The 24,971-nt window shown below is 42.0% G+C and overlaps 2 protein-coding genes across 8 annotated transcripts in view; one reads left to right on the top strand and one right to left on the bottom strand.

Annotated features, from left to right (window-relative positions):
- LOC307035525 (uncharacterized protein) overlaps nucleotides 1–24,971 on the top strand; it is a 113,581-nt gene that overhangs the window by 53,992 nt on the left and 34,618 nt on the right. The window lies entirely within an intron of this gene.
- LOC307036307 (chromodomain-helicase-DNA-binding protein 8-like) lies at nucleotides 14,521–23,904 on the bottom strand. Of its 4 annotated transcripts, XM_079676506.1 has the most exons (9): nucleotides 20,470–20,984; nucleotides 19,697–19,814; nucleotides 17,893–17,971; nucleotides 17,697–17,798; nucleotides 17,421–17,519; nucleotides 16,799–16,910; nucleotides 16,434–16,601; nucleotides 16,143–16,297; nucleotides 14,521–14,788 (listed from the first exon to the last, which is right to left on the bottom strand). In XM_079676506.1, the coding sequence occupies exons 7-9, from the start codon at nucleotides 16,464–16,466 to the stop codon at nucleotides 14,629–14,631; spliced, it is 348 nt and encodes a 115-aa protein (XP_079532632.1). In that variant the 5' UTR covers nucleotides 16,467–16,601; nucleotides 16,799–16,910; nucleotides 17,421–17,519; nucleotides 17,697–17,798; nucleotides 17,893–17,971; nucleotides 19,697–19,814; nucleotides 20,470–20,984; the 3' UTR covers nucleotides 14,521–14,628. The 4 variants fall into 4 exon arrangements, 3 of the variants coding, with proteins under 3 accessions (XP_079532632.1, XP_079532631.1, XP_079532633.1); XR_013807310.1 differs by lacking the exons at nucleotides 19,697–19,814; nucleotides 20,470–20,984 and adding an exon at nucleotides 22,388–23,904; XM_079676505.1 differs by having other exon boundaries at nucleotides 19,697–20,984.

Here is a 24,971-nt window from a genome sequence, read left to right as displayed (position 1 = left end):
ATTCGTCACAAAACAAACTCCACAGTTCAGATGAGATCCCAGAAGGTCACCAATAAACGGATGTGTCATGGTCATGTTATGGTTAAAATATTTACTGTTTTTGCATTTGTAGTAGAGTTAGTGGTCAAAAGTGAAGAGTAAGAAGCTCTCTGCGCAGTGTATGAGCAGTGTTGGGCAAGTTACTTTAAAAAAGTAACTAGTAATAGTTATAGTTACTGCTAATAGTTATAGATACTGCTCTCAAAAAGTAACTAGTTACTTTATTAGTTACTATATTATAAAAGTAACTAAGAAAGTAACCCAAGAAAGAAGTGTACAGCCTGCTTAAATTCAAAGCTGAAGTTGCAAGTTGCCTTTGCAACGAGAGGAAAGTTTTGAAGAAGAGGGGGAGACCATCTCATAATGTTGACAGAGACCTGGCTGAGAAGAAGCACAGAGGTTCTTCCTCATCAGTGCCATCAACAGATGTGCAGCATGACCACACTGACCATTGGCCTGTGTGGGTGGAGAAAAAGGGCCATTGCAAACACCCTGGCTGTAAGGGTGAAAGTGCAGTGATCAAAGTGTGTCACGTACCTGTGCTTCACTGCTGACAATAACTGCTTCATGAACTTCCACAATAGTGAGTCTATTTTGTCAAATGGCTCAATAAAGTTTGATGAAAGATGCCTAGGCTCTTTGCGTATTTATTCCTTAAGGTTGTTTCACAATGGTACAATGTTGCCTGCAGGCAACATTCAGACATGTAATCTTGTTAAAATATAAAAAATAACGATTCTCACATTTAATTGGCATGCAATTTAACCTGTTGAGGCTATTTAGTATTTTCCATTTGTTTTTAAATACATTTTATTCAAATTTGGAAAACAATAACTCTCTTTTTTCATAACTTACCATTATGGTACAGTGTTGCCTCAAGGCAACACACCCCAAAAAGTACCCCCAAATAATTATTTATTTAAAATGTCTTTAGATTATGTTTATTTGGTCTATTATATGACAAAAAAACACTCCAAACATTTTGTTCACAAATGGCATCATAGTGCGTACCATAGAGGGTTTTAATGAATTTGAACTGAACAATAACTGAATGAGTTTGTCTCACTCTTAGACCAGCAGGGGTACCAAATCTATGCATACTGCTGCAATAAGTATATTAATTAACTGTCTCGTCGATGTTTGTCTAAATTAATATGATATTAGCTGTCAATCACTGTTAGGATTCACATATTCAGTGTTATTATTAAAAAAACTATATTTTTCGGAGGAGTTAATGATGAATGTTCCACAAGATGCTTGCTCACCCTCCTTCAAATTTGAAAGACAAGTAATTACTATCATATATCAAAATAATCAAAAGAACAGTTCAGCGCAGCACAACTTCATTGCAAACAGTTACAACCTTGACTTTACATCAGAAAGAACAAACATTAAAGAAGTGACTAACTGCATCAGTTAGGGTTGAAAAACGTGTATCCAGCTCAAACATATAGTAAACATCGCTGCAGTTATTATCCAGTGGAATGCCCTTACCTACTGGCCTAGTTAAATCAAAGTGGTTACTTTTTTTTGGCTGGGCAGTGAAGTTTTACACACCGTCTTATTTGACTTTCTCAGGACTTAAAACAGAAAAAATATATATTTACACACATAAGGTCATCATCTTAACAGTTTATTATGCTCATCGAGTCATCCGTGAGCAGAGCATCAAGTTGGCATGCCTATAACAGCTGAATGTGGTGATTACCATCTTGTTCAGCAAAACGCCTCACAAACTTATTAAGATTTAAAGCTATGGTGCATTTTGATTCAATGCTGAGTACAGCCTGAAGAACATATCAAGGATTAAAAAACTAATGTCACAACAGGACTTAGAAAAGCTTGTCCATGCTTTTATCTTTAGTAGACTCGACTACTGCAATAGTGTATTCACAGGGCTGACAAAAAAATCCATCAGAAAACTGCAGCTGATTCAGAACGCTGGACGTGTCCTCACTAACATTAAAAGAGTGGATCACATCAGTCCGGTTCTGAAATCTTTACATTGGCTTCCAGTCGGCCAAATAATTGATTTTAAAGTACTATTGCTAGTTTTTAAATCATTACATGGTTAAGGACCAAAGTATATTGTTGAACTCCTACATAATTACGAGCCATCAAGGTGCCTCAGGTCTTCTGGGACGGGTCTGCTATCGGTTCCGAGAGTAAAAACAAAACATGGAGAGGCAGCATTTAGCTATTATGCCCCGACAATCTGGAACAAACTACCCAAATCATGCACGTCCGCAGAAACGCTTACTATTTTTAAATCGAGACTAAAAACATATCTCTTTGCCGCTGCTTTTAAATGAGCTGCTCATATTCGCACTACAGTATGCCTTTTAAACATGTATTGTATACCTGTGGTGTTTATTTTAATTATTTTATTATATTTGCTTTGTAATGCCTGTTGTAAAATGCAATTATATATGTGTTTTTACTGTATGTATTCCTAAAAAGTATTTTAATTTGTTTTGTAAAGCACTTTGAATTGTCGCGTACAGAAAAGTGCTATATAAATAAACTTGCCTTGCCTTGCCTTGCCTTACAGCCAAACTTGACAGTCTCTTCTCTGTCATTGTAGACCGCAAATACCTCATTCCTTGCGTCTACTTGGATCCGAAATGCTTCTCGTTTTGCGCTGTCCCCCGTTCAAAGGATATCGCCGCCAATCATATTTCCGGGCTCGCGCCAGGGCCGGGGGAGGGGTTACAAGGCGCGTCTTGTGCTGCATTCATTTGCACTCGGACATTAGAGATTTTCTCTCATAAATGCCCGATGAGCCACAACTTTTCTTTCAAAACAAAGCTGCCAACTGGGGTGGCAGCTGGGGTGGCAAGGCATTTTTCTGAGGTGGCAGCTGCCACCCCATGCCACCCTGTAGAACCGCCACTGGCTGTAGCCTACACCAGCCATACCCTGACCCGTTCAAATCCAGTTTTGGACAGTCTGCCGTGGTTCCATCCCATTTCAAAGTGCTGTTCGACGCTCGGCGTAACCCTCGGCGCACACTCAAACATCCAATCACAGAGCTTGAGGACTATCACAGGGTTTGTCAAGCGAAGCGGAGAGAATACTTACTTCAGGGTGTAAAATTCTCTAAAGCAACTACTATGAGCTGCTCCGACCCTCGGTCCTGACGGACTCCAACTTGTGTTTATTAACCAAACAAATAAATAAACACAAGGACAATTATGTGTTATTGTTGAGTAAATAACAGTGTGTGGTTCAGAAAATAATACAAAATAAGAAGGAAGAAACTATTAAACAATACAGATTTCAGTATTCTGAGCCCCTACTCTCTCCATAACTGAAGGCAACACAAGTCCTACATTATTCAATTAAAATAAAGAAGTAAAAACAACAATAAGTCTGGCTTGATATTGATTAAGAAAAAGGTTGATAAACGCTGTGAGAATGGATCTGCGGAGAGCATTTCGCCGCGATCCCAACTCGTCTATTACCAACGTTCAGGGAGCTCTATGCAAGTCAATGGGACGCCCTGCCCGTTGAAAACGGACTCTCAAGGGGTACCCTGTGCGTAATAGACTGACAGGGAGGGGCCCTGACCGACCGTCAACATGTGACGGGTTGGGAGTGAGAACGTGTTGTCTAAACACTCAGCGCTGTCTGTACTGCGGCCAACAGTCCAAGTCAATTACACATATTTTCATTTATTTTAAAGGTCCCATGACATGGCCATTTCTACTGATCATAATTCCATTGTTGAGGTATACTAGAATCGATTTACATTGTGCAATTTTCCAAACTCACATTGGTTTTCTCATACAGCATCTCTGTATAGTATGTGTATTCACTCTCTGTCCTAAACGGCTTGTTGGAGCTCCTTTGATGATAAGTGCTAGGAACATTCATTAAAAAGTTTGACCTTTTACCTTTACAACTTTCTAAAGTGCTAGCCGTATGCATGCATCTGCACGTTTGTAGCCTTTCTCCTGACCTAACAATGTGTGCTTGTTAATGGTTACACTTCTGCACTGCTGGCCTCTGACAGCCCACTTCAGGAGCAGCAGAAATAAAAGGAGGAAAGTTGGCTTCCAATTTTCCCGTCCATGGAACACCTGCCATTCCATGCCATGCCATCCTGACGTGTAGCATGGCTTTGTTGCTGCCAGGATGCAGGGGCAGGCTCCTCTTTGTGCGTCTGCTCTTTGTTCCCCAGGGCTCAGAGAGAGGGAGTTCTCTGTGAGTTGAACAAATAAACAGCAGAGAGCAGGAGAGACAAAGCCGGGGAGGGAGCACCTGCCGGGGGCTTTGTGTCTCTTAATAAGGCCCACTACTGTCTGTGCACTGCAGACAACCCCCCACACCCACAGACAGACACACACACATATACTGGTGGAAAGTTTGTCTAAAAACTCTGTGTGTGTAGAAGCCGATGAGAGAGAATTGAGATCAACAGATACAAACTGGATTAACAATTGCCTGATCCAGAGTTGTAAATGTTAGAAAGATGTCAATTAACGCTTTTTGTTCATTTGTAAATTCATTATTATTCGCAGATTTGCTTTTTATTTGTGGACTTTATTTGCATATTTGCAAATCATTTTTAAGTGTTTTCTTTTCATTTGGGGGAGGTGTTAACCATTTGCAGATCACACATTTACACACAGATTATTGATCCGTTCACACCAAAAATATTGAGACAAATCTACCTCCACACACACACACACACACACACACACACACACACACACACACACACTCACACACACACACACACACACACACACACACACACACACACACACACACACACACACACACACACACACACACACACACACACACACACACACACACACACACACACACACACACACACACACACACACACACACACACACATAATTCCTGAGTAAATATTGGTCAATACAAGGAAGACAAGCAACTGATTTTGTCTTTTTCCAAAGCTATTCTATGAAAATCAGCCAAACCACCTATCAACCAAAGTATCACTTAATGAAATACTTTAAACGTATACTTTAAAAAAGATCCTGCAGCTTGCACTTGAAAGGTGCACATTTTATGTGAATTGTTACCAAGCAACTTAGTTAGGTTTAGTTAAAGATCATGATTTTGGGTTCAAATATGTACATATGTGGCCTAACGCACATTAGTTAGTTAGTTAGTTAGTTAAGTATGTTATGTAAGAGCAGTAAGTAAAGTAGTTTAGTTAGCAGGTAACTTTCATACGTAAATGAAGGTCAAAGTTGACTTTTGGTTTAACACGTGACAGGGAAAACCTGCTCAACTCTGATATAACATTCCCTAAAAGGAACCAAGAGCCGTAATACCATGGATAGTCACACATTTTATTGAAATGTATCCCAATTCGTTTTAGCTGAGAGTTTTATGAGAAAAAACACATGTCATGCCATAAACTGTAGTTGAGCTTAGCTTATTACAGGGTTGAATAGTGGATTCTGATTGGTTCTTACATTGACTGGAGACTGGAGACATGGCACCTCATGACACGTCTTCATTTAACCTCTGTGTTGTGTTGTGCATTGTTTGTTTCAATTATAGAGACACATTATTTTTGAGTCATCTTATCGTAATAAATACATGAATTAAGGGTGCTTTTTGTCACTATTATGTCCATACTGACGGGGGTCCTTTCCTCAGCTAGACCAATGAAGTGCTTATGTTCTTATGTCACAGTGACTTTAGAAGGTGAAAGACAGGCCTACAACCTGTGATATTTGTGATACATCCGGTCAAATTAGAGGAAAACCTTATGGAAAAATGTGTATAATCAGTTTAAAAAAATGCATTTCCTCTTTCCCTGTTCCCTGTGTTATGAACGTTATGAATTCATTGTTTATCAGATGTAGCTATAGGAAGTCCCATGTTCTTGTGTGTAGCTCTGCATGTATTTAGGCGTCAGTGTGTTGAGTATGTGTGTGTTTGAACTCATATGAAGGCAGTAGTTTTATGGTTGAGTGGGACTGTCAGTCGTTAAAGTGTGGCAGCACTCACGTGAGACATATAAATGGAGATGGTCTTCTTCTATGAAACAAGCTTTATAGCAGCTCCTGAGGGCCAAGGCCATGCACACATGTACCTGGAGAGGGGGTGGGCTTTATACATCTGATTTTATTCAGAGAGTGAAACAGAAGATGGGATTTACAGTGCCATGGTTGGGGGGAAGGAAGGAAGGAAGGAAGGAAGGAAGGAAGGAAGGGAGGAAGGAAGGAAGGAAGGAAGGAAGGAAGGAAGGAAGGAAGGAAGGAAGGAAGGAAGGAATATTACCTGAACTGAGTTCATAAAAAGGGTTATGTCATGTATGCAAACAAACTAAAATATAGCTCTACCAGGCGAGTGTTGAGCAGCAATTGAACAGCCGTGTACCGAGGACCTGCATGTTGTCCTGTCTTCTCCCTCTATGATCCATCTGCCATACAGTATATGCAACAATCTTTGAAATGGCTTTTCAATTATAAAAAAATTGGCATTTTTAGGCCCTGCCCCCGGAAGCTATTATGTCAACCTGTTTTCCTCAAACTTCAGGAAGTGAGTCTGGCGTTAAAGCAAATGTTTAGTGATGCTATAACCTCAGTGTCAGTCTGTGATGTAATTGGGCTTGAAGATATGTTTTCGCATAGACTTACATTGGGAAAGAGATGTCTGTAAATGGGGTGGGGTTCAAACCCCACTGCAGTCAGCATGTCGTTGTCTCCCTGGGCAAGACACTTCACCCCAAATTGCTCCTGTGGGGATCGTCCACAGTATTGAGTATGTAAGTCGCTTTGGATAAAAGCGTCTAACAAGTGACATGTAATTTAATTTAAATCAGCGTATTTATTTTTTACAACTTCCCGGAATGAAAAATGTAACAGTCCTTACTTAAATCATTATTGCCTAAAAGTTGTAAAATATGCTAAAAGGCAAATCAAGATTTTCTTTCCCCTCTCAACTCATCTCAGTGAGTGGAGACCGGAAGTAGCAGATTGAACACAGGGTAAGAGGCACGCTCTATGTGCCAATGGGAATATAGCAGGAAGTCCCAAAGATGCTCTGGCCATTTTGGCTTCATGCGCCACTGAGCCACTTTTGAACGGGCCCTGCCTCCAACGCTGTGTCCAGTTCTCTTCATACATCCATCGATTGTATAGGTGTTTCAACGGAATTTAGTTGCTAGGCAACAGCTTGTAGCTATCTTAACATTACTGTCAGATGATGTTATTTACAAAAGAATAATTTAAAACGATGAAAGGATCTACGGTAATGCTCCATTATAGCTTGTTTTAAGTTTGATTGAGCGTTTTGATACTTTCACAGTATTTATATAGCACCCAATTTGTATGCATTATAGTACCAGTTGAACCAACAGTGATGAACTTTGTTTGTACTTGGCCTTTTTTGCATGCCACAACCCCTATACCCTCCTGATTTTCAGAGAAAAATGGCATACAAATCTAAATTTGCTCAATTTATCAGCAAATGTATCCAACTCATTAGATGCTATACGCTCTGACTAGCCGAATGTAGCGCATTTTAGCCAAAGTTCATCAGCTTGTGTCAAAGGAAGAATTTAACATTATAACATAACCTTTTTTAGGTTGATCGCCAGTCTCTCCCACCTTTGGATCCCATTCCTCTTCCTCTCAGGTTATTGGCCCTTTAGGCCCTTCATATTGCGAGGATGCAAACATGCAACAAGCATGAATTCTTTACAGGGAAAACCAAGCCAGAAGCCACAGATTAATAATGCAATTTTCTATCTAAATTCTTATTTATGTGAAACAAAAAGTTCCCCTGAGATTCTTTTATTATTCATAAGCATCAGAGAGGAAGAGGAAACAAATCATTTAGCACAATGTGTGTCTCTGTTTGTGTTCAAACATCCCGCCAGCGGCTCGCTGTGTGTCCCTTATTGCGAGGGCTTAAATACGCACATTTCTGTGTATCCATAAGAATGCTTTGCCTCATGTTTGAATAGTTTATGTTTGTGATATCTGTATGCCTTTGTGAGATTGAAGGGGAATTTGCATCTGTTTATGTGTGAATGTATGTATGTTTGTGCATTCAAGTGATTATCTGAGAGGGGAGGTATGTGTGAGCATGAATGTTAATGTGTGTGTTTGTGAGTGACAAGCAGTCGGGAATGGAATCAGGATGTATGTGTGTGATTGCACCAAAGTGTTTTGTGCTTGTGGGTGATTTGCGTGTGCACACTTTGTGTCTGTGTGTATGTGTGTGTGCATTATAGGTTGCGTGTTAATATGAACATGCATAGCCACTTGGTATTCCATGCAGCTCGTCTCTTGTCTGTCAAGTACACGCATGGGGATCGCAACTGGAAAGATTGAAAGTTTGAGGAGCTGAAAGGCCTGCATGCAAATGAGACAAATATACTTGTTTCGCCTTCCAAACCCCCCTCAGCTTTTTCTTCATTGTCAACCCACTCATCATATTTTTTTTATCCTCTTTCTATTCCTTCAACCCTATTTTCCTCCTGAGCAGGTTTTAAAGTGAAGCTGAACATGTGCTGAGGAAAAAGTGAGAATGCTTAGAAAGAAGCAGATTTTCTCTGCCATCCATAAAAGTAGTTGTTTGGCTACTCTCCGCTCCCTGGGTGCAGAATAAAAACGCTCATCAAAATATAAAAGCATCTGTGGGGCGACAGGACGATTTCAATCTGTGATCTATAAATGGAAGTGTGAATAGGGGTGGTGGCTGCATGTGGAGGGACTGACACACCATTGGATCCTCCTCCGGACCATCAGCAAGAACTACCATTCAGAATACAGATCTGCACACAACTGCACAGTGCGCTCACAAACACGTGTGCACATACAAACGATAGTTACGTATGTAACTACGGTTCTATGAATACTGGATGACCGCCAGAGGCGGTGCTTTAGCACTGGATATCTTCTGTCTCGCGCATGCGTAGGTCGAATATTTATACCAACAAAGTCACGTGTGACCTCGTATGACCCCGGAAGGCATAAGTTCCGGTGTTGTCAACGAGTTCAGTTCTATGGAATCTTCTCGCGGAAACACAAGATTCTGAGTGACCAAGAAACTCTGGCGGTCATCCAGTATTCATAGAACCGTAGTTACATACGTAACTATCGTTCTATTTCATCCTTACTGACTGCCAGAGGCGGTGCTTTAGCACTGGATGACATATACCAGGCATCCTCAAAGTCCGGACTCCGGTCCGGATCCGGACCGAACGACAACTGTCTCTGGACTCTGAGCGAAATTATACTTTTCATATGTATTATCTGTATTATCTGTGTTATTTTTGAGACAACGCAACGAGTCAAAATTCTCCGTTGTGTACAAACAGCGCTCTATCTGTCTGTCTGTCTGTCTGTGTGTGTCTGTGTGTGTCTGTCAACGCATTGGTCCAATCACATTCAGCATCCCATCAGCGTTTTTCCCCCCCCACCAACAGTCTGCGAATCAGAGGCACAGTAGGGCGGGTCTTCACGGAATGCGGGTGGGAAAAATGTGTGTTTAAAAAAAAAAAAGTCAGAGCGAGAGTTAACAGCTCATCTAGTTGCATCTGTACTGTAGCTAGCAGCCTAGTTTCACCTACCTGGGACCCCGGGGCGGCATGGCGTGGCAACTGCCACCCTAAAAATAGGCCTTGCCACCCCAGCTGCCACCCCAGTTGGCAGCTTTGTTTTGAAAGAAAAGTTGTGGCTCATCAGACATTTATGAGAGAACGTCTCTAATGTCCGAGTGCAAGTGAATGCAGCACAAGACACACGTCTTGTAACGCACGTCAACCCATGGCGCGAGCGTTGAAATATGATTGGCGGCGATTTCATTTGAACGGTACGGCGCAAAACGAGAAGCATTCGGACCATAGACTGATTCGGACCCAAGTACTGAAGGAATGAGTTATTTGCGGTCTACAATGACAGAGAAGAGACTGTCAAGTTTGGCTGTACTCAGCATTGAATCAAAAAGCACTAAAGCTTTGGATCTTACTAATTTTGTGAGGCGTTTTGCTGAACAAAATGGTAATCGCCGCATTCAGCTGTAATAGACATGATGCTCTGTTCACGGGATGAGCATACAAAACTGTTAAGATGATGACCTTACGTGTTTTTTCTTTGTGGGGGTCTTTCCCCCAAAAACTGTTCTAAGTCCTGAGAAAGTCAAATAAGACGGTGTGTAAAACTACACTGCCCAGTCAAAAAAAAGTGACCACTAGGCCAGTAGGTAAGGACTTTCCACTGGATAATAACTGAAGTATAAAATAATGCATGACTGAAGTGATGGAGACCATGTTTGAAGGCAAACAAAAAGAGGAAATAACAGGTCAAATAAAGCAAATCCCCCTCTCAGATTCCACAGCAACCAGAAAAACATACATACTGGCTGGTGATTTAATTCATCAGCTTTGTGATGGAATACAAAATGCACAGTGCATTTCCTTAGCTGTGGATGAGTCCACTGGCACCACTGACAATGCTCAGTTGCTGGTGTTTGTGAGTTTTTATGATGAGGCAAAGGGGGAGTTTGTTGAAGATGTGTTGGGCCTGACGAACCTCAGTGGACACACAAGGGGGCAAGACACTTATAAAGCAATGATGGGAATGCTGGATGAAAGAGGGTGCGGCTGCCTTTATTCATAACTGTGCAGCTCTGCGACTCTGAGGGATCAAGCACAGACGCAATAACAATGAAAACTGCTGCATACAGATTATTTTTGTTTTTGCAACCTCGTGTTAAGAATCTTGTTGCAATTTTTTTTAAAGTTGAATGACCGTAATAATCGGACCTTTGTCTTATTAAAAACTTTTTTTTGGACCTTTAACATTTGTATTTGAGTACCCCTGACATATACCAACAGAGTCACAAGGAAGTCTGAATACTCCCCCTATAACAGGGGCCTGCAACCTTTTTGACCAAAAAAGCAATTTTGCTCGTTTTTCCAAAAATAATTTGTCTGGAGCCGCAAAAACATATTTCATAGCTTGATAGCTTATAAAGTTGTATTTATTGTTATATCAGACAAAAACTACAGTTTTTTTGCATTTATTAGGCTATTTATTATATTATATAAAACTGTTAACCTCTAATAAGAAACAAAGAACTCCTATAAGGAGAATTACAAATAATACACAGGCCTACTTTAAAATAAATTTAACACAGCACTTGGGGAGTCCTCTGCATATTTTAAGGAAAACAAATATAATTAAAATGGGCCCACTTTGAAATAAATAAAACATATAGTTGCACCCTAAAAAGAGTTAAAGGTAGGGTAGGGTATGTAAGAATGGAGAAACCAGCTCGAGTGCGCTAGAATTTGAAAATACACAACCGGAAAAAATCTGTCTCTTCCTTCAGACTTCCTTACAGAGCCCCTCCTCTAACACACACGAACGCGCACATGACCAATGAGGGCACGAGATAAGCTTGTGCACAGATGACAGGCAGGTAGGCCATCCAGTTACTTTAGCCGGGCCGGCTAAAATGATTGGTCGTGCTTTTTACAGCGCTACGGCTTCCAGAGATATTTTTTTTAATGTATTTATTGTAAAAGCATTTAGTATATTCATTGCTATCGGGACGTTAAGAGCATTCCATGGAATATAACAAAAAGTGTTTTCTGAAATAGATTACATTGAATTATGACTGAAGATCGTCAGCTGTTTTCCTCTCCCATGTTGTTCCTCGATACGTAAAGGCTGCAGCACCTTTGACAACTTTTCTCTACACATCAAACATACCGGTAAACCAGCATCGTTTGCTGTGAAAACATTTAACTCTGTCCACGCAGAATTAAATCCTGTGTTCCTCCGATACTTTTCTTTGATTTATCGATAGTTCGCTCATCGAGCCGGCGGTCAGGCTATTCGCCTGCAAGACGCTAGCGCGGGACCGTAGCAGGATGTGACGCATATTTTAGTTGACCTAATTAAAACTGTTTAGTTTTTTATTTATGTGTCACAGTATCACTTCAAAATACGAAACATTTTCAACCGTGTAAGAAAAGATAAATAGTCCTACAAATACTTTTATTTTATTTCCTTCTTATTTTTGTCTAAGCTCCAGGGAGCCAGAGCAGAGGGCTTAAAGTGCCGCATGCGGCTCGAGGGCCGCGGGTTGCCGACCCTTGCCCTATAACGATGGCCTAGGCTGACTCTGCAGGAGGACCACACCCAGTGGGTGAGGGGCGGCAACATTCACCCTGTAGTATCTGGCGAATGTGCTCGGGGATGCCCATGTGGCCGTAGCACATATTTCCTCCAGGGGCACACCTCTCAAGGTCGCCCATGACGTGGAGACACTCCTGGTAGAGTGGCACTTTACTCTGGGTGGCAGGGGATGGTCATTCGCTTTGTCTGCCTGGGCAATGACGTCCACGATCCAGTGGGACAAGCGCTGTTTTGAGAGCGCACAGCCCCTTCTAGGACAACCGTAACACAGAAAGAGCTGTTCAGACTGACGTATGCCTACTGTAGTCTGGACATAAGCTCTAAGGGCCCGCACCGGGCATAGGAGTCTTGACCTCTCTTCCCCCTCTCCTAAAGGGGGGTCAAACCGTGCCAGCTGGATAGGCCGATTAAAATGAGAGCATGCCAGCACCTTAGGGAGGAACGGTGTGTTCGGCCATAAGGTGACACCTGAGCAATCTGAGTTCCACCTCAGACATGAGCTGTTTAAGGACAAGGCCTGAAGTTCGTTTACACGCTTTGCTGAGGTGATGGCAAGAAGGAAAGCACTCTTATCTGAGAGCCACTTCAGTTCTGCCCGTAACAAAGGTTCAACAGGAGGCGAGCATAGGGCATCCAGCACCAAGGGCAGGTCCCATGTAGGGGCCCTTGGGATATTCGGGGGGCAAAGCCTCAGAGCTCCCCTTAAAAAGAGGGATACCAGCCTATGGCTCCCCAATGTGCTGTTGTCAGCCCTTGCGTGTTGAGCTGATATAGCAGCCACATACACCCTGATGGTAGCGGGACACCGGCCGTCGTCCAGGAGGGACTGCAGGGACTCAAGGGTTGTAGGCAATGAGCAATATACTGGGTCCTCATTTCGCCCTTGGCACCAGTCAGAAAACAGTTTCCACCTGTTTTCGTACTGCCTACGAGTAGATGGTGCCCTAGCATTTGAGAATAGTCTTCCTGACAGACTCTATGCAGTTGCTCAGCAGTGGGTCGGGCCCTCCAGTGGCCAGACCCACAGCTGGAGGTGGCAGGGGTCGGGGTGTCACATCCGACCCTCCAACTGAGACAAGAGGTCCTTCCTGTTGGGGAGACGCCAAGGCGTCCCACAGCAGAGTCTGTGCAGCAAATGGACAGGCCCACACCTAGCTGGGTTAAACAAGGAAGTTTAACAGCACAGCCTAGCCAGGCGGCTCCTGCTAGAATCAAGCAACTACCAGGAGCGGGGGCGAGAACACTGCCTTCACTGGTTGAGTTGATAACGAATTCCAGATGCAGCGTAACCGGGAGCGGGTGCGAGAACACAGCCTTTGCTAGCTACCTGCTGAACGTAAAGAGTAGAGCAATGCTCCTACTCGCCGAACACAGAGAGGGATGTAAATGTCCTACACCCACGTTACCAGCAGAGAGAGCGGGAGCGAGAGCACTGCCTTCACCTAGGTTGATTAGATAAGGAAATTTAACAGGGCAGTTTAGCCAGGCAGCTGCTGCTAGAATTAAGCAGCACGTTTACCAGGAACGGGGGCGAGAACACCGCCCTCACTGGTTAAGTTAATAACGAATGCCAGATGCAGCGTAGGCGGAAGCGGGGTGCGAGAACACAGCCTTCACCAGCTACCTGCTGAACGGAAAGAGTAGAGCAGCGCTCCTACTCGCCGAACACAAAAGGGATGTAACTACACCCATGTTACCAGCAGAGGGAGAGGGAGCGAGAGCACTGCCTTCACCTAGCTGGAAAAAAAAGAAGTTTTAGCAGGACAGCTTATCAAGTCGGCTGCTGCTAGAATGAAGCAGCACGTCTACCAGGAGTGGGGGCGAGAACACTGCTTTCGCTGGTTGAGTGACTGTGTCCAGAGCCACCCCAATGAAGGTTAGGCTCTGAGAGGGGTTCAGACAACTCTTCTCCATGTTCGCCCTGAGGCCTAGCCGGGCGACATGATCAATGACAGTGAACGGATGGTCAAATCAAGGTACAAATACACAGAATCACACGAAGCCTGGTTATAGTGTTGCCTGACTTTATAAAGTGTGTTATTTTTTTACAAGTGTGTGGTTGCGTTCCTGCTGAAAAAACCAGCATGGACCAGCATGGTGTTGACCAGCATGGACCAGCATATATTGTGTTTTGGTCACCAGCATGGACCAGCATGATCCACCAGCATGGACCAGCATGCTGGTGGATCATGCTGGTGACCAAAACACAACATATGCTGGTTTTGCTGGCATACTAGCAGACCAGAAGACCAGCATTTATCTATCACCAGCTTATAGTATTAAATATACAATGTATTCTGGTAACTATCAAAATAAAGACATTGTATACTAGTGTTCATAACAGTATTTTTATTTAATAAATTATACTTAATACAATAATATTACGAAAAAAACCTACATCTAAATAAATATCTCATCTAAAATAGATGCATTTGATTTAAAAATAACAAATACAATTCAAAATGTAAACAGCAACAAAGAAATTATAAACATTTTTTTTCTTTTTCTTGTTAATATCCATTATCTTCTCTGTTATGTATCTTCCGGTCTTTGCCAATCTGGCCAGCATTTCTTGTACAGCCACTGCTTGAAGCAAACTGAAAATAAGAAACAACAATGTTTTAACAAATCGTATTAAGTTATGTGATGATAGAACTGTAAACAGAATAGCTGAAACTTTAACAAAATAAATAACTCAGTTAACTCTAATCATTAACCCATGTTTGTATCATTGAGTTAACTCTGTGTGTTGCTGCTAGCATACATAACACCTGACGTGGAAACGTTACTCGTGGATGGGGCTATAGAGCTACTAGAAAGACAGTCGAACCTGGTGCATTTCTCCGTCTGAATGTTTAGACAAATAGCTTGTGTTACCGCCCTTACATGCTAAACTCTTATTGCACTTTTGGCAACGAGCATTTTCCACCTCAAGACCAAGCCCCCAGGAAGTGCGCCGGACTCTGAGGAAAATATTCGTTGTGTCCAAACGGTGGTACTACAATTTCCTTATCAGTCTGTAACGTCGACCGGCCCAGAAATACTTTTTCCCGTTGACTAACATTGGGAAAGAGATGTCTGTAAATCGGTGGATAATTTTCTTGAAACTAAATAAACTACCCAGTATGAACTATTTTATAGCCCTTATTAGAATCATTCGGTCCTTAAAGTTGTAAAATACATTAAAAGCCAAATCTAGATTTATTTTCTCTCTCCATTCTTTCAAGTGAGCCGAGAGTGGGTGCTCGGGGGGAGGGGCTTAAGGGGCGCATGCTCTGTGAGCCTGTAGCCTATACAGGTTCTTCTGCTCTGACAGCCAGGCATGACGGGTAATTTGACGTTTCTCTCTCTCAAAAGTTGGGCCATTTTCACTTCATGCGCCAATGAGCAGCTCTCATAGGAAAGAACGAGACCCCTCCTCCGACGCTGTATCCAGTTCTTATTATACATCCATGCTCAAGACGGGTAACATATAACTACCCTCGGGGTGCTTAGTTCTCTCCACCATGTTTGCGCGCGTGTGTGTGTGTGTGTGTGTGTTGCATGCATGTAGCAGGTTGTGTGTGTAAACTGCCCCACCCCCTTGTACACCGACCGGGGAGAGAGATCTCTCGTCTGGATTGGAAAGATCGAAAATAAATCATAGACGCACTTTGTAGTCTTATTGCATATTAGAAACGGAGTTGGCGACAGTAAGACTGCGATATAATGTTTATGTAGATATAATACATATGACAACTATTTTTGAAATGTCTCCAGTACCGATAAAAAGATTGACAACGTTGGACCTTAACGGTACCAGTCTTTAATAATTCAGCCCCGGGACCCGTTAATACGGGGACCCGGTACCCATCCCTAGTTTTAATTATTACATCATCAATATTAGATTTAAAATAACCAAATGCTTGGTATCTCACAAAGAGCAAGTGGCTAGTGCTGCTAAGAACATACCTGGTGATGGTGATGATGGTGGCTCTTCGCTGCAGGATCTGGTCGATGTCCTCCTCGCAGAAGCGATTGCCTTCATCGTTCTCGTCCATGATGGCGGCGTAGGCTCCTTTCCTCAGCAGGTCCTCGATCTCCTTCTTGGAGAACTGCTGGACCGGCTAAAGGCAACGCAGAGAGACATTTACACAAGTGGATTTAGAAAACTATTTCGAAAATAAACTAAGCGTACTGCAACAGCGACTGACCCAGAAATGACTTGGCATCTAGAAATATGACAGATTTTCTTTTTCTCACCACGTTGTTGTTGCCTTCTTTGTTCCCACTCATGCTCTGCAGGACGGCACGGTCCAGCCCGAGCTTCAGACTAGCTTTATCCAGCTTTTCCCTCTCATAGTTTCTAGTGATCAGACGGTACACCTTCACCGCCTTAGACTGGCCAAAACTATGACACCGAGCTTGAGCCTGAAATAAAAAATTAAAAGAGGGGTCAAAAGAGCATCATGTGCAGCTGCTGTTCAACGTTTTTAAGCATTAAATGGGAAAATATACACTTAAAGAACTGAGGGAATAAACGGAAAGACTGTTGTTGTTGTTGTTGTTGTTGTTGTAGCCCTATTGAACTATCTTTAGGACGGACAGAGCAGATATATATATCGTACCTGCAGGTCATTTTGAGGGTTCCAGTCAGAGTCGAATATCACAAAGGCGTCCGCAGCAGTGAGGTTCACAAGCTCTTGATCAGGTTTTTGATGTGGGCTGGCATGATCCTTTCTGCAGTGATAAATAAAGAAAACATAGAAAACATTTGTAATAATAGTAATGATGGTAACAACAATAATATTAGTATAACTATTTATATAGCACACAATAATTGCAAAGTGATTCTCACGACAAAAATAAAGAACAAAACAATATCAACAATACAAAAACTAATTATTATAGGAATGTTAAGAGAAAAAGAAATGATAAACATTCTAAGAGGCCGAATACAAAAGGTAGACTCAATGGCTCTTGATGACATCAATGAGCAGTCCCAATAGATGCTGTTGTATAAAAAGAAATAGGTCCTGATTTCTTCTATTTAGTGTTGGATGATTTGTTGTATTGATTGCTGATGGATGTTAAGATATGTTTTACAATTATAAAAAAAATATTATTGTAATTGGAATCAAAAAGTTTACAAATCGTAGTTTTAATAAAATGACTAGCAATATAGGGTTTATTCAACAGCGGTAAAGCATTAAGTTGCTAAATTAACGTACACTGAACTGTAAAACTTACCACTATTTAGGAAAGGACCTGATCAGAAGGATTGACTAGTAAGACAGCAAAGAGGTGGAGGAGGTCTCTGTCATGTACAACCATTGGTAGATGTTACACCTGAAAGAAAGATAAGGAAATAAGAGAAGACAGGAGGACAAACATCCTCTTAAGTAAAAGACCAAATCATGTCAAGCTTTACATCTTTCAGTCTTTACAATGCACTGTTGGAAATTACATTCCAAAGGCTAAATTCAAGCTCAATACCATAAATAACTGGGTACCAAAGTGCTTTACCTGATAGAACACGTTCCACACGGAGCAGCAGCCATCCGACTGGGCCTTTTGCTGCATATCATCTCCCCCCTTTCCACTGTTTCCAGTAGATCTCTACTGCCTCTGTCCAATAAAACAGAAATGCCCCAAAACAATCATATTTAAAAAGTTAAAAACAATAACTTGCTTTTGGCATTCAAATGTATTAGAATCTCACCTTTTTCCTGGATGTTAGGAAGGCCAGGAAGTCGTTCCCTTCAAGTCCGCAACCAGTCATAGGAGTTCAAATGCAAAGCCTGAACGATGACAAAAGCGAGAGACTTACATTTTACAAGATAAGTAATACCAGAGCAGTGTGTACGACATGCAGAGAACAGATCAAATCCCCTGACAGACTCACACACTTTGGTGATGTCCTCATCTGATAATGATGTTTCATTTTTAGCAGCAAAGTAACATTACTCAAGGTATATGTTGGACCCAACTCATGTACAGTATGTTTTGCATCTCCTCAACAATGGTCTGTATAGTTGAGTAGAAACAAACTGTCCCTACAGTTTCAGGTAGATTAACAAAGAAAAGTTTGCAATGAAGCACAAAACCCCTCTTTGTATTAAGCTAGCTGCCACAGAAAGTACAGCTTAACATCCTAACCTGGTAGAGTTAGCTAACGTTAGCTAACTTCATGTCCAACTAAAAACCTTTAACGTGCATTACATTGACGATTTTAAACACAACTCAACTCTCAGCTTGTAAAATAACGTTAATTTAACATACCCTTAAATAACTACATCACGTTTTTCAGGGGCAACACAAACTGCAGAAAACGTTAGCTGCTAACTGTTGTTAGCTAAGACAGCTAGCTCGTAACAATAGCCTCCTAGCACACTTAAGGTTACGTTAACACAGTGGTTCTCAAAGTGGGGGGCGCACAGTCATGACAGGGGGGGGGCGCGAGAGACTAGGAGGAAAAATGGTTATTTAAAAAATAAAAAATCATATTTAGAAAAATTATTGATTCGAAAATAATATGATACAGTACAGTACTATTACGTCTGGGTCTCTGTGTTTCATTAAAGCTCGGCTCTGTGTGTGTGTGGAACGAGCCATTTTGTTTGCGTGCGCGAGCGAGAGAGAGAGAGAGCGCACTGGTACCGGAGATCGTTGATGTTAGCTTCTGGTACTAGCGAGCTACGCTAACGGATATAAGGAGTTTTTTCAACAACAAAGTGGAAGAGAGTCCTCTCCTGTCAGACTGAGAGACTCAGTGAGCTAAAGGACTCTCTCAGTGTTATCTCAGTGGGTCTCAAACGTTTTGGTCACCATTAATGTAAACAATTATTTCCGAGGCACACGTTTATATGATCATTATAATTATAAAAAAATAAGAGAATAAATTAAAAACAGGTATGAAATACTATATGACATTAAAAAATGAATAAAGTTTGAAAGGGGAGTGATTTGTAAAATATCCATAAAGAAATAGTAAATCTGTTTACAGTTCTGTGTTGAGAGATGTATCCATAGATCTCTTCATTTTTGCTCTCAAAGTGCACCAGATTGATGCTTTTAACTTCAATATTTAAAATGTGAGGTCCACACACCACCTATAAAAATAGCACTTTAAACCTACTTACACCTATAGCCTATGCCGTGAGCTGATTATCGAGCCTTCATTGTAACAGTCGCGGGTACATTGTGTATATGCGTGGGGATTGTTGCAGTAGAAAATTCCACTGTAGCGACCGGTACATTAATGGTAAACCCTAAATGGTTGAGCACCCTCTATGAAACGTCAAGCTACCCCACAGCACCCCCAAAATAAATCTCTGGCGCCGCCACTGAGCCTGACTATTTCTGTTGGGGGGGGGCCCAACTTTTTTTTTCTCCAAAGGGGGAGCCTGACAGAAAAAGTTTGAGAACCACTGCGTTAACATTAACTTAACGTTGTAAGACAGTAAAACGAACCTTCGAGAAATCTTTTGCTCTCAGACTGGGTGTAATTGTGTAGCGTTGCTTACCTCCAGAAGGACTTTTAGCTGTTTCCCAGTAGAGACTAGAGAGAGCTGTCAGAGCGGTTGCTCTCAGAAGAGCAGCATTGAGCGGACCAGATAAGACCAGAGAAGAACCAGTTAAGCACTAGAAAAGCACAAGAATGGTTCTTGAACCGGTTTGGTTTATTGGCAGTTTGCAAACCACTTACTGGAGCGTGAAACAAAAGCTATTGAGTCAGTGTTGTGGTGCTGTTACTTTGGTCTGGATCTGTTAGCTAACCACGCCCCGTTCATTTGCACATAAGGAATGGAAATGTGGCATTATGAAATACAAGTCACCTGAAATAAATAAATGTGTTATTATGAAATACAAGTCCCCTGAAATAAATAAATTAATGTGTCATTATGAAATACAAGTCATCTGAAATAAATAAATATGTCATTATGAAATACAAGTCTCTTGAAATAAATAAATGTATCATTATGAAATACAAGTCTCTTGAAATAAATAAATGTGTCATTATGAAATAAAAGTCTCTTGAAATAAATAAATGTGTCATTATGAAATACAAGTCTCTTGAAATAAATAAATGTGTCATTATGAAATAAAAGTCTCTTGAAATAAATAAATGCGTCATTATGAAATAAAAGTCCCATGAAATAAATAAATGTCTATTTAAATGTACATTTATACATATGTATTGCCTCATTTATTTATTTCAGAATTTATTTCATAGGCATATTTATATATATATGTATTTATTTAATTATTTAATTTTGGCTTAAATGTCATTCCATACCTCAGGGGCCTCATTTATAACGCCATGCGTAGGATTCACGTGGGAAGGTTGCTTACGGAGTAGAAATCCCAAAAATTGGTACAGATATTTTCTGACATTTTCAGATTCACCAAACATTGCGTACCGGCGAGGAAAGTGCGTACGGCACTTCCTACGCCGGTTTCCCTTTATAAATCACAATCGACTCGAAATGCGGTGCAGCTTTTGCGAGAGGGGTCTGCCTGCAGGCCTGCACTCTCAGGACAGTTCCGGTGTAGGCTGCACTCTCAGGACACCTGCACTGTCAGTACAGGAAGTGACAAACACGTTTTTTCCCCACCCCCCGAAAGACTTGTTTGATGGAAGTTTTCAAATCACGAATGTGATGAGTCCGCCCACCACTTTGGGTCGGCCTTGGTCAAGCCCTTTTGACCCCCCCAGCCTGGTTTTCGTAAAAGTTGACTTAGCCATTTTCTGCCCGCCTCACGAGTGCCTATTTTCGGACCCTTTTTTTCACTTTCCCCCCTATTTTCCCCGTTTTAGTTTTTTTTGGTGCTATTTCACCCGGTGTCTACCGGGGACACTGCCCGGTCTCGGGTGTCCCCCCACGGCCTGTATCCCCCCCCCCCCCCCCACTCATCCATATATTAACGGATTTTGAAATGTTTTGTTGCATTTTTCTCCTCTCCTCTCACTGATCGAATGGCAAATGCGACCCACTGTCGGAGGGCCTCCCCGCCGGCCGGACCTAGTGCCGGTCCTCTCGCGGTCGGTTCCTCCGAACTGCGGGTTTGACTCTGATGGCCGGGAGGGTGTGCTGCGTTGGGGTGGGGGACTTCCCCCACTCTGCGTGTCTCTTCCTTCCCGGGCCGGCCGATATGAAGCGTGACCAAGACGCACCGTCTGACTCAGGGGTCCCACGGGTCCTGCAGTGGGGGTGGAGGTTCCCAGCTCCCCACCTCCGCCGCGGTGCACCCGGCAAACACGGTTGTTTCTCGAACCCTCCACTGTTGTCTAGCGGGTGTAACTAAAATAGAAGATGTCGTATTTAGATAAATAAATATATAGATATATAGATAATAAGTGTCAGTGCGATTTTATGTTGTATTAGCGTGCATTTCCTGTTCGGAAAGTGTTGCTTCATGACGACATCCGGGACTACCGTCCATTAATATCATTAAAGTGGCTATTGACGCCGTTAACATGTATTACATATAAAGTTATGAAAGTGATAAGGAGGAGAAGTAGTTTCCCCACAGCAGCAGACGCACACAATGACGTACGCTGGCGCATCATAAACACGTCAGATAGTGAAAGTGCATTCGGATTCTCTAAAGTACCGCAGTCTCTTCTCCTAAGTCCTTTTGAATTCTCCTATCCACTATCCCTTGACCCCGTGACGTTTCACTCAGAGGTCAAGGAATAGGAGATAGGGTTAGAATTTAGGAGCTGATTTTTGGATTATCGGAACGCAACCGAAGACTTGTGTGCTCTCTTCTTCACGGCCGCCATTGCGAGAGGGAGCTGCAGCTCTTCTCTCCTCAACTGAACAATATCCTGCTTGTAACACTACCGCGCCTTTTTAAATTAAAGTATCCCATTTGAATCTTCTTAGAGACTCCATTTAGTCTCATTTTTAAGCTTCTCTCCTGGACGTGAGAATAACGAGCATATTTAACACTATATATATATATATATATATATATATATATATATATATATATATATATTAGGGGTTTCACAACTACCAATATTTATTAGTCGACACGTTTTTCAAAATAGCAGTCGACTAGTCGACTAGTCGTAACGTCATAATAAAGACACGCAAAGAGAGGTGTACAACTGTATTTTATATTGGAACTCATACAGTAACATTAAACACTGCATTTTAAATTTGTGTTACATGGCTGAGTAAATAACAAACAGTAACTGGACTCACCAAAATCGACAGCAAAAAACTCTTGTTTACATAAATGCCACGTAAATCCAGTGCCCAACAGCGCAACACTTTATTCGCTGTCCTCCACGATAACGTCCACCTTTCCATATTTTTGGTTTGGTTTAAACACCAACGCATCGACATGTGAGGGAAGGAGGCTTGACCGCTTTCGGGTGACAGTGTTGCCTGCCAGGGAAAAAACCCTCTCACTTGGGGTGCTTGGCTGGAATAGCCAGGTAGCTCCTCGAAAGCGGGGGAAGCGGTGCACGTTTTCTGCCCACCACTCCAGTGGATTATCCATTGTGGGGATATGCGGTGTCCGCTGGCAGTAATCCCGTAGTTTATCATCCGCATCACTGTTGACCCGTGTTTTCTTGCTGTTCGTTTGCCTCTGTTCAGTGCTGACGCTGGTCCCATGCTCACTGGTGCTAGCATTACTGCTAGTGCTAGCTGTCGGCAGCGGGTGTTTCGTCTTCAGATGGTTGCGCATAGCAGATGCATTTGTATTGTACTTCAGTACAGCTGTACACAACTGACACTTCACTGTGGAGTTGGTTACATCTTCGTTGAAGTACTGCCATACATAAGAATGTCGGACGTGTTTTGGAGCATTTTGCAGCACCTCGTTTACCTCCATTTTTTTCACGACTAGTTGACTAGGGCCTACAGCGCCGAGTAGTGGTAAAGGTAGTCGACTAGTCGACTAGTCGACTAGTCGATTAGTTGGTGAAACCCCTAATATATATATATAGAGATATATACATATGTATATAATAAGTGTCACGATACGATTTTATTTTGTATTTGCGTGCATTTCCTGTTTGGAAAGTGGCGCTGTACTGATAGTGGCGATTTTATTTTGGAATTCTTAGCGTGCACTTCCTGTCTTGAAAGTGGAGGTGTCCTCAGAGTGCAGGGTTGCGTTCGAATAGTCCATTTAGCTTAGGAACCTTCCTAACCGAGTGAAATGACCCGGAAGCCCCTCAGTGGCAGCCATGATAAGGGCCGTTCGAATTCTCTAGAATGAAAGGAAAGGAGGTTTCAAACTTCCTTTATAACCTCCTTTAGCTTAGGAACCACTGGACCTCCCTAACCGAAAGGAAAGGAGAAAATGCTGCCCCACAATGCCTTGCAGCCGCAGCATTTGACGTCACACAACAGTCACGGACACAAACGATTATGACGGAGAAATGATATCATGAAAGTTACGGTGCTTATTAAGCATTTTAAAACGTATGTGGTAAGTTGCCAAAGTGCTTTGTTTTGAACGTTCATCAGTATTATAATCAAAAAGAGAAATATGAACGTTAGTTTTTACTGAAATGATCAAATAAAGTCAACATTTCACTGAGCTGTGTGGGGTTTGTTCAACTTTTAAAAGATGTTTGAATGGTGATATACACAGTGATAGGTGTTAAAGACTAACGTTTATAATAAATACATTTGTATTGATTTTAAGATCTTTTCATAGTTCATACAATCATACGTATTGGGATCATTTGTATTCATGTGGACCGGAGGGAGAGGGTGACGAGCATAAGTTTCACTTTCATTTTTTATTTGAGTTCCAATTTTGGTCATGAAGAATATGTTTCTCTGTTGTTCATAAAGCATAAAGCAACAGCATCAGAGCACGGTGCAGAGTCTCGAGATGAGTCCGTCGTTCTTATTAAACATCCATGTTGTAGCCCGTTGTATAGAAAACTGTAGTTTCCATAGTTTCCCCACAGCAGCAGACGCACACAATGACGTCCGCTGGCGCATCATAAACACGTCGGATAGTGAAAGTGCATTCGGATTCTCTAAAGTACCGCAGTCTCTTCTCCTAAGTCCTTTTGAACTTAGGAGCTGATTTTTAAACTATCCGAGCGCAACCCAGTTGTCCTGAGACTGCTGCCTGCAGGCAGGCTCCCATGGCTTTTGCGGGCTTCACGTAACGCCCATATTTGCCTATAAATAGTCAAAGAAACGCCCATTCATTCATTCATTTTGACTGACTGTATGAAAAAGATCGCAGGAAATGACGACAGAACAGCTAAAAAAGAAATCTCACACCGTGGTTGCGTTCCGATAATCCAAAAATCAGCTCCTACATTTTAACCCTATCTCCTATTCCTTGACCTCTGAGTGAAACGTCACGGGGTTAAGGGATAGTGGATAGGAGAATTCAAAAGGACTTAGGAGAAGAGACCGCGGTACTTTAGAGAATCCGAATGCACTTTCACTATCCGACGTGTTTATGATGCGCCAGCGGACGTCATGAATGTGCGTCTGCTGCTGTGGTGAAACTATGGAAACTACAGTTTTCTATAGCGGACTACAACAGGGATGTATAATAAGAAGGAGGGACTACTGTAAACTCATCTAGAGACTCTGCACCGTGCTCTGATGCTGTTGTTTTATGCTTTATGAACGTGGACAACAGAGAATATTCTTCATGAGCAAAGTTGGAATTTAAATAAAAAAGGAAAGTGAAACTTATGCTCGTCACCCTCTCCCTCCGGTCCACATTAATACAAATGATCCCAATACGTATGATTGTATGAACTATGAAAAGATCTTAAAATCAATACAAATGTATTTA

This window comes from Notothenia rossii, assembly GCF_949606895.1.
Source record: "Notothenia rossii genome assembly, chromosome: 4".
Lineage (NCBI taxonomy): Eukaryota > Metazoa > Chordata > Actinopteri > Perciformes > Nototheniidae > Notothenia > Notothenia rossii.
Note: the sequence above shows the minus strand (reverse complement) of the source record. Positions and strands in the feature narration are given on the sequence as shown.

What these genes read in the sequence shown, in the direction of transcription:
- LOC307036307 (XM_079676505.1), bottom strand. Translation starts at nt 16,466, where the DNA reads ATGAGTGGGAACAAAGAAGGCAACAACAACGTG. An exon ending in AAGAAGGCAACAACAACGTG is followed by an intron (nt 16,298 to 16,433) that starts GTGAGAAAAAGA and finishes CGTTGCCTTTAG; the next exon opens with CCGGTCCAGCAGTTCTCCAA. An exon ending in ACCATCATCACCATCACCAG is followed by an intron (nt 14,789 to 16,142) that starts GTATGTTCTTAG and finishes TCTTATTTTCAG; the next exon opens with TTTGCTTCAAGCAGTGGCTG.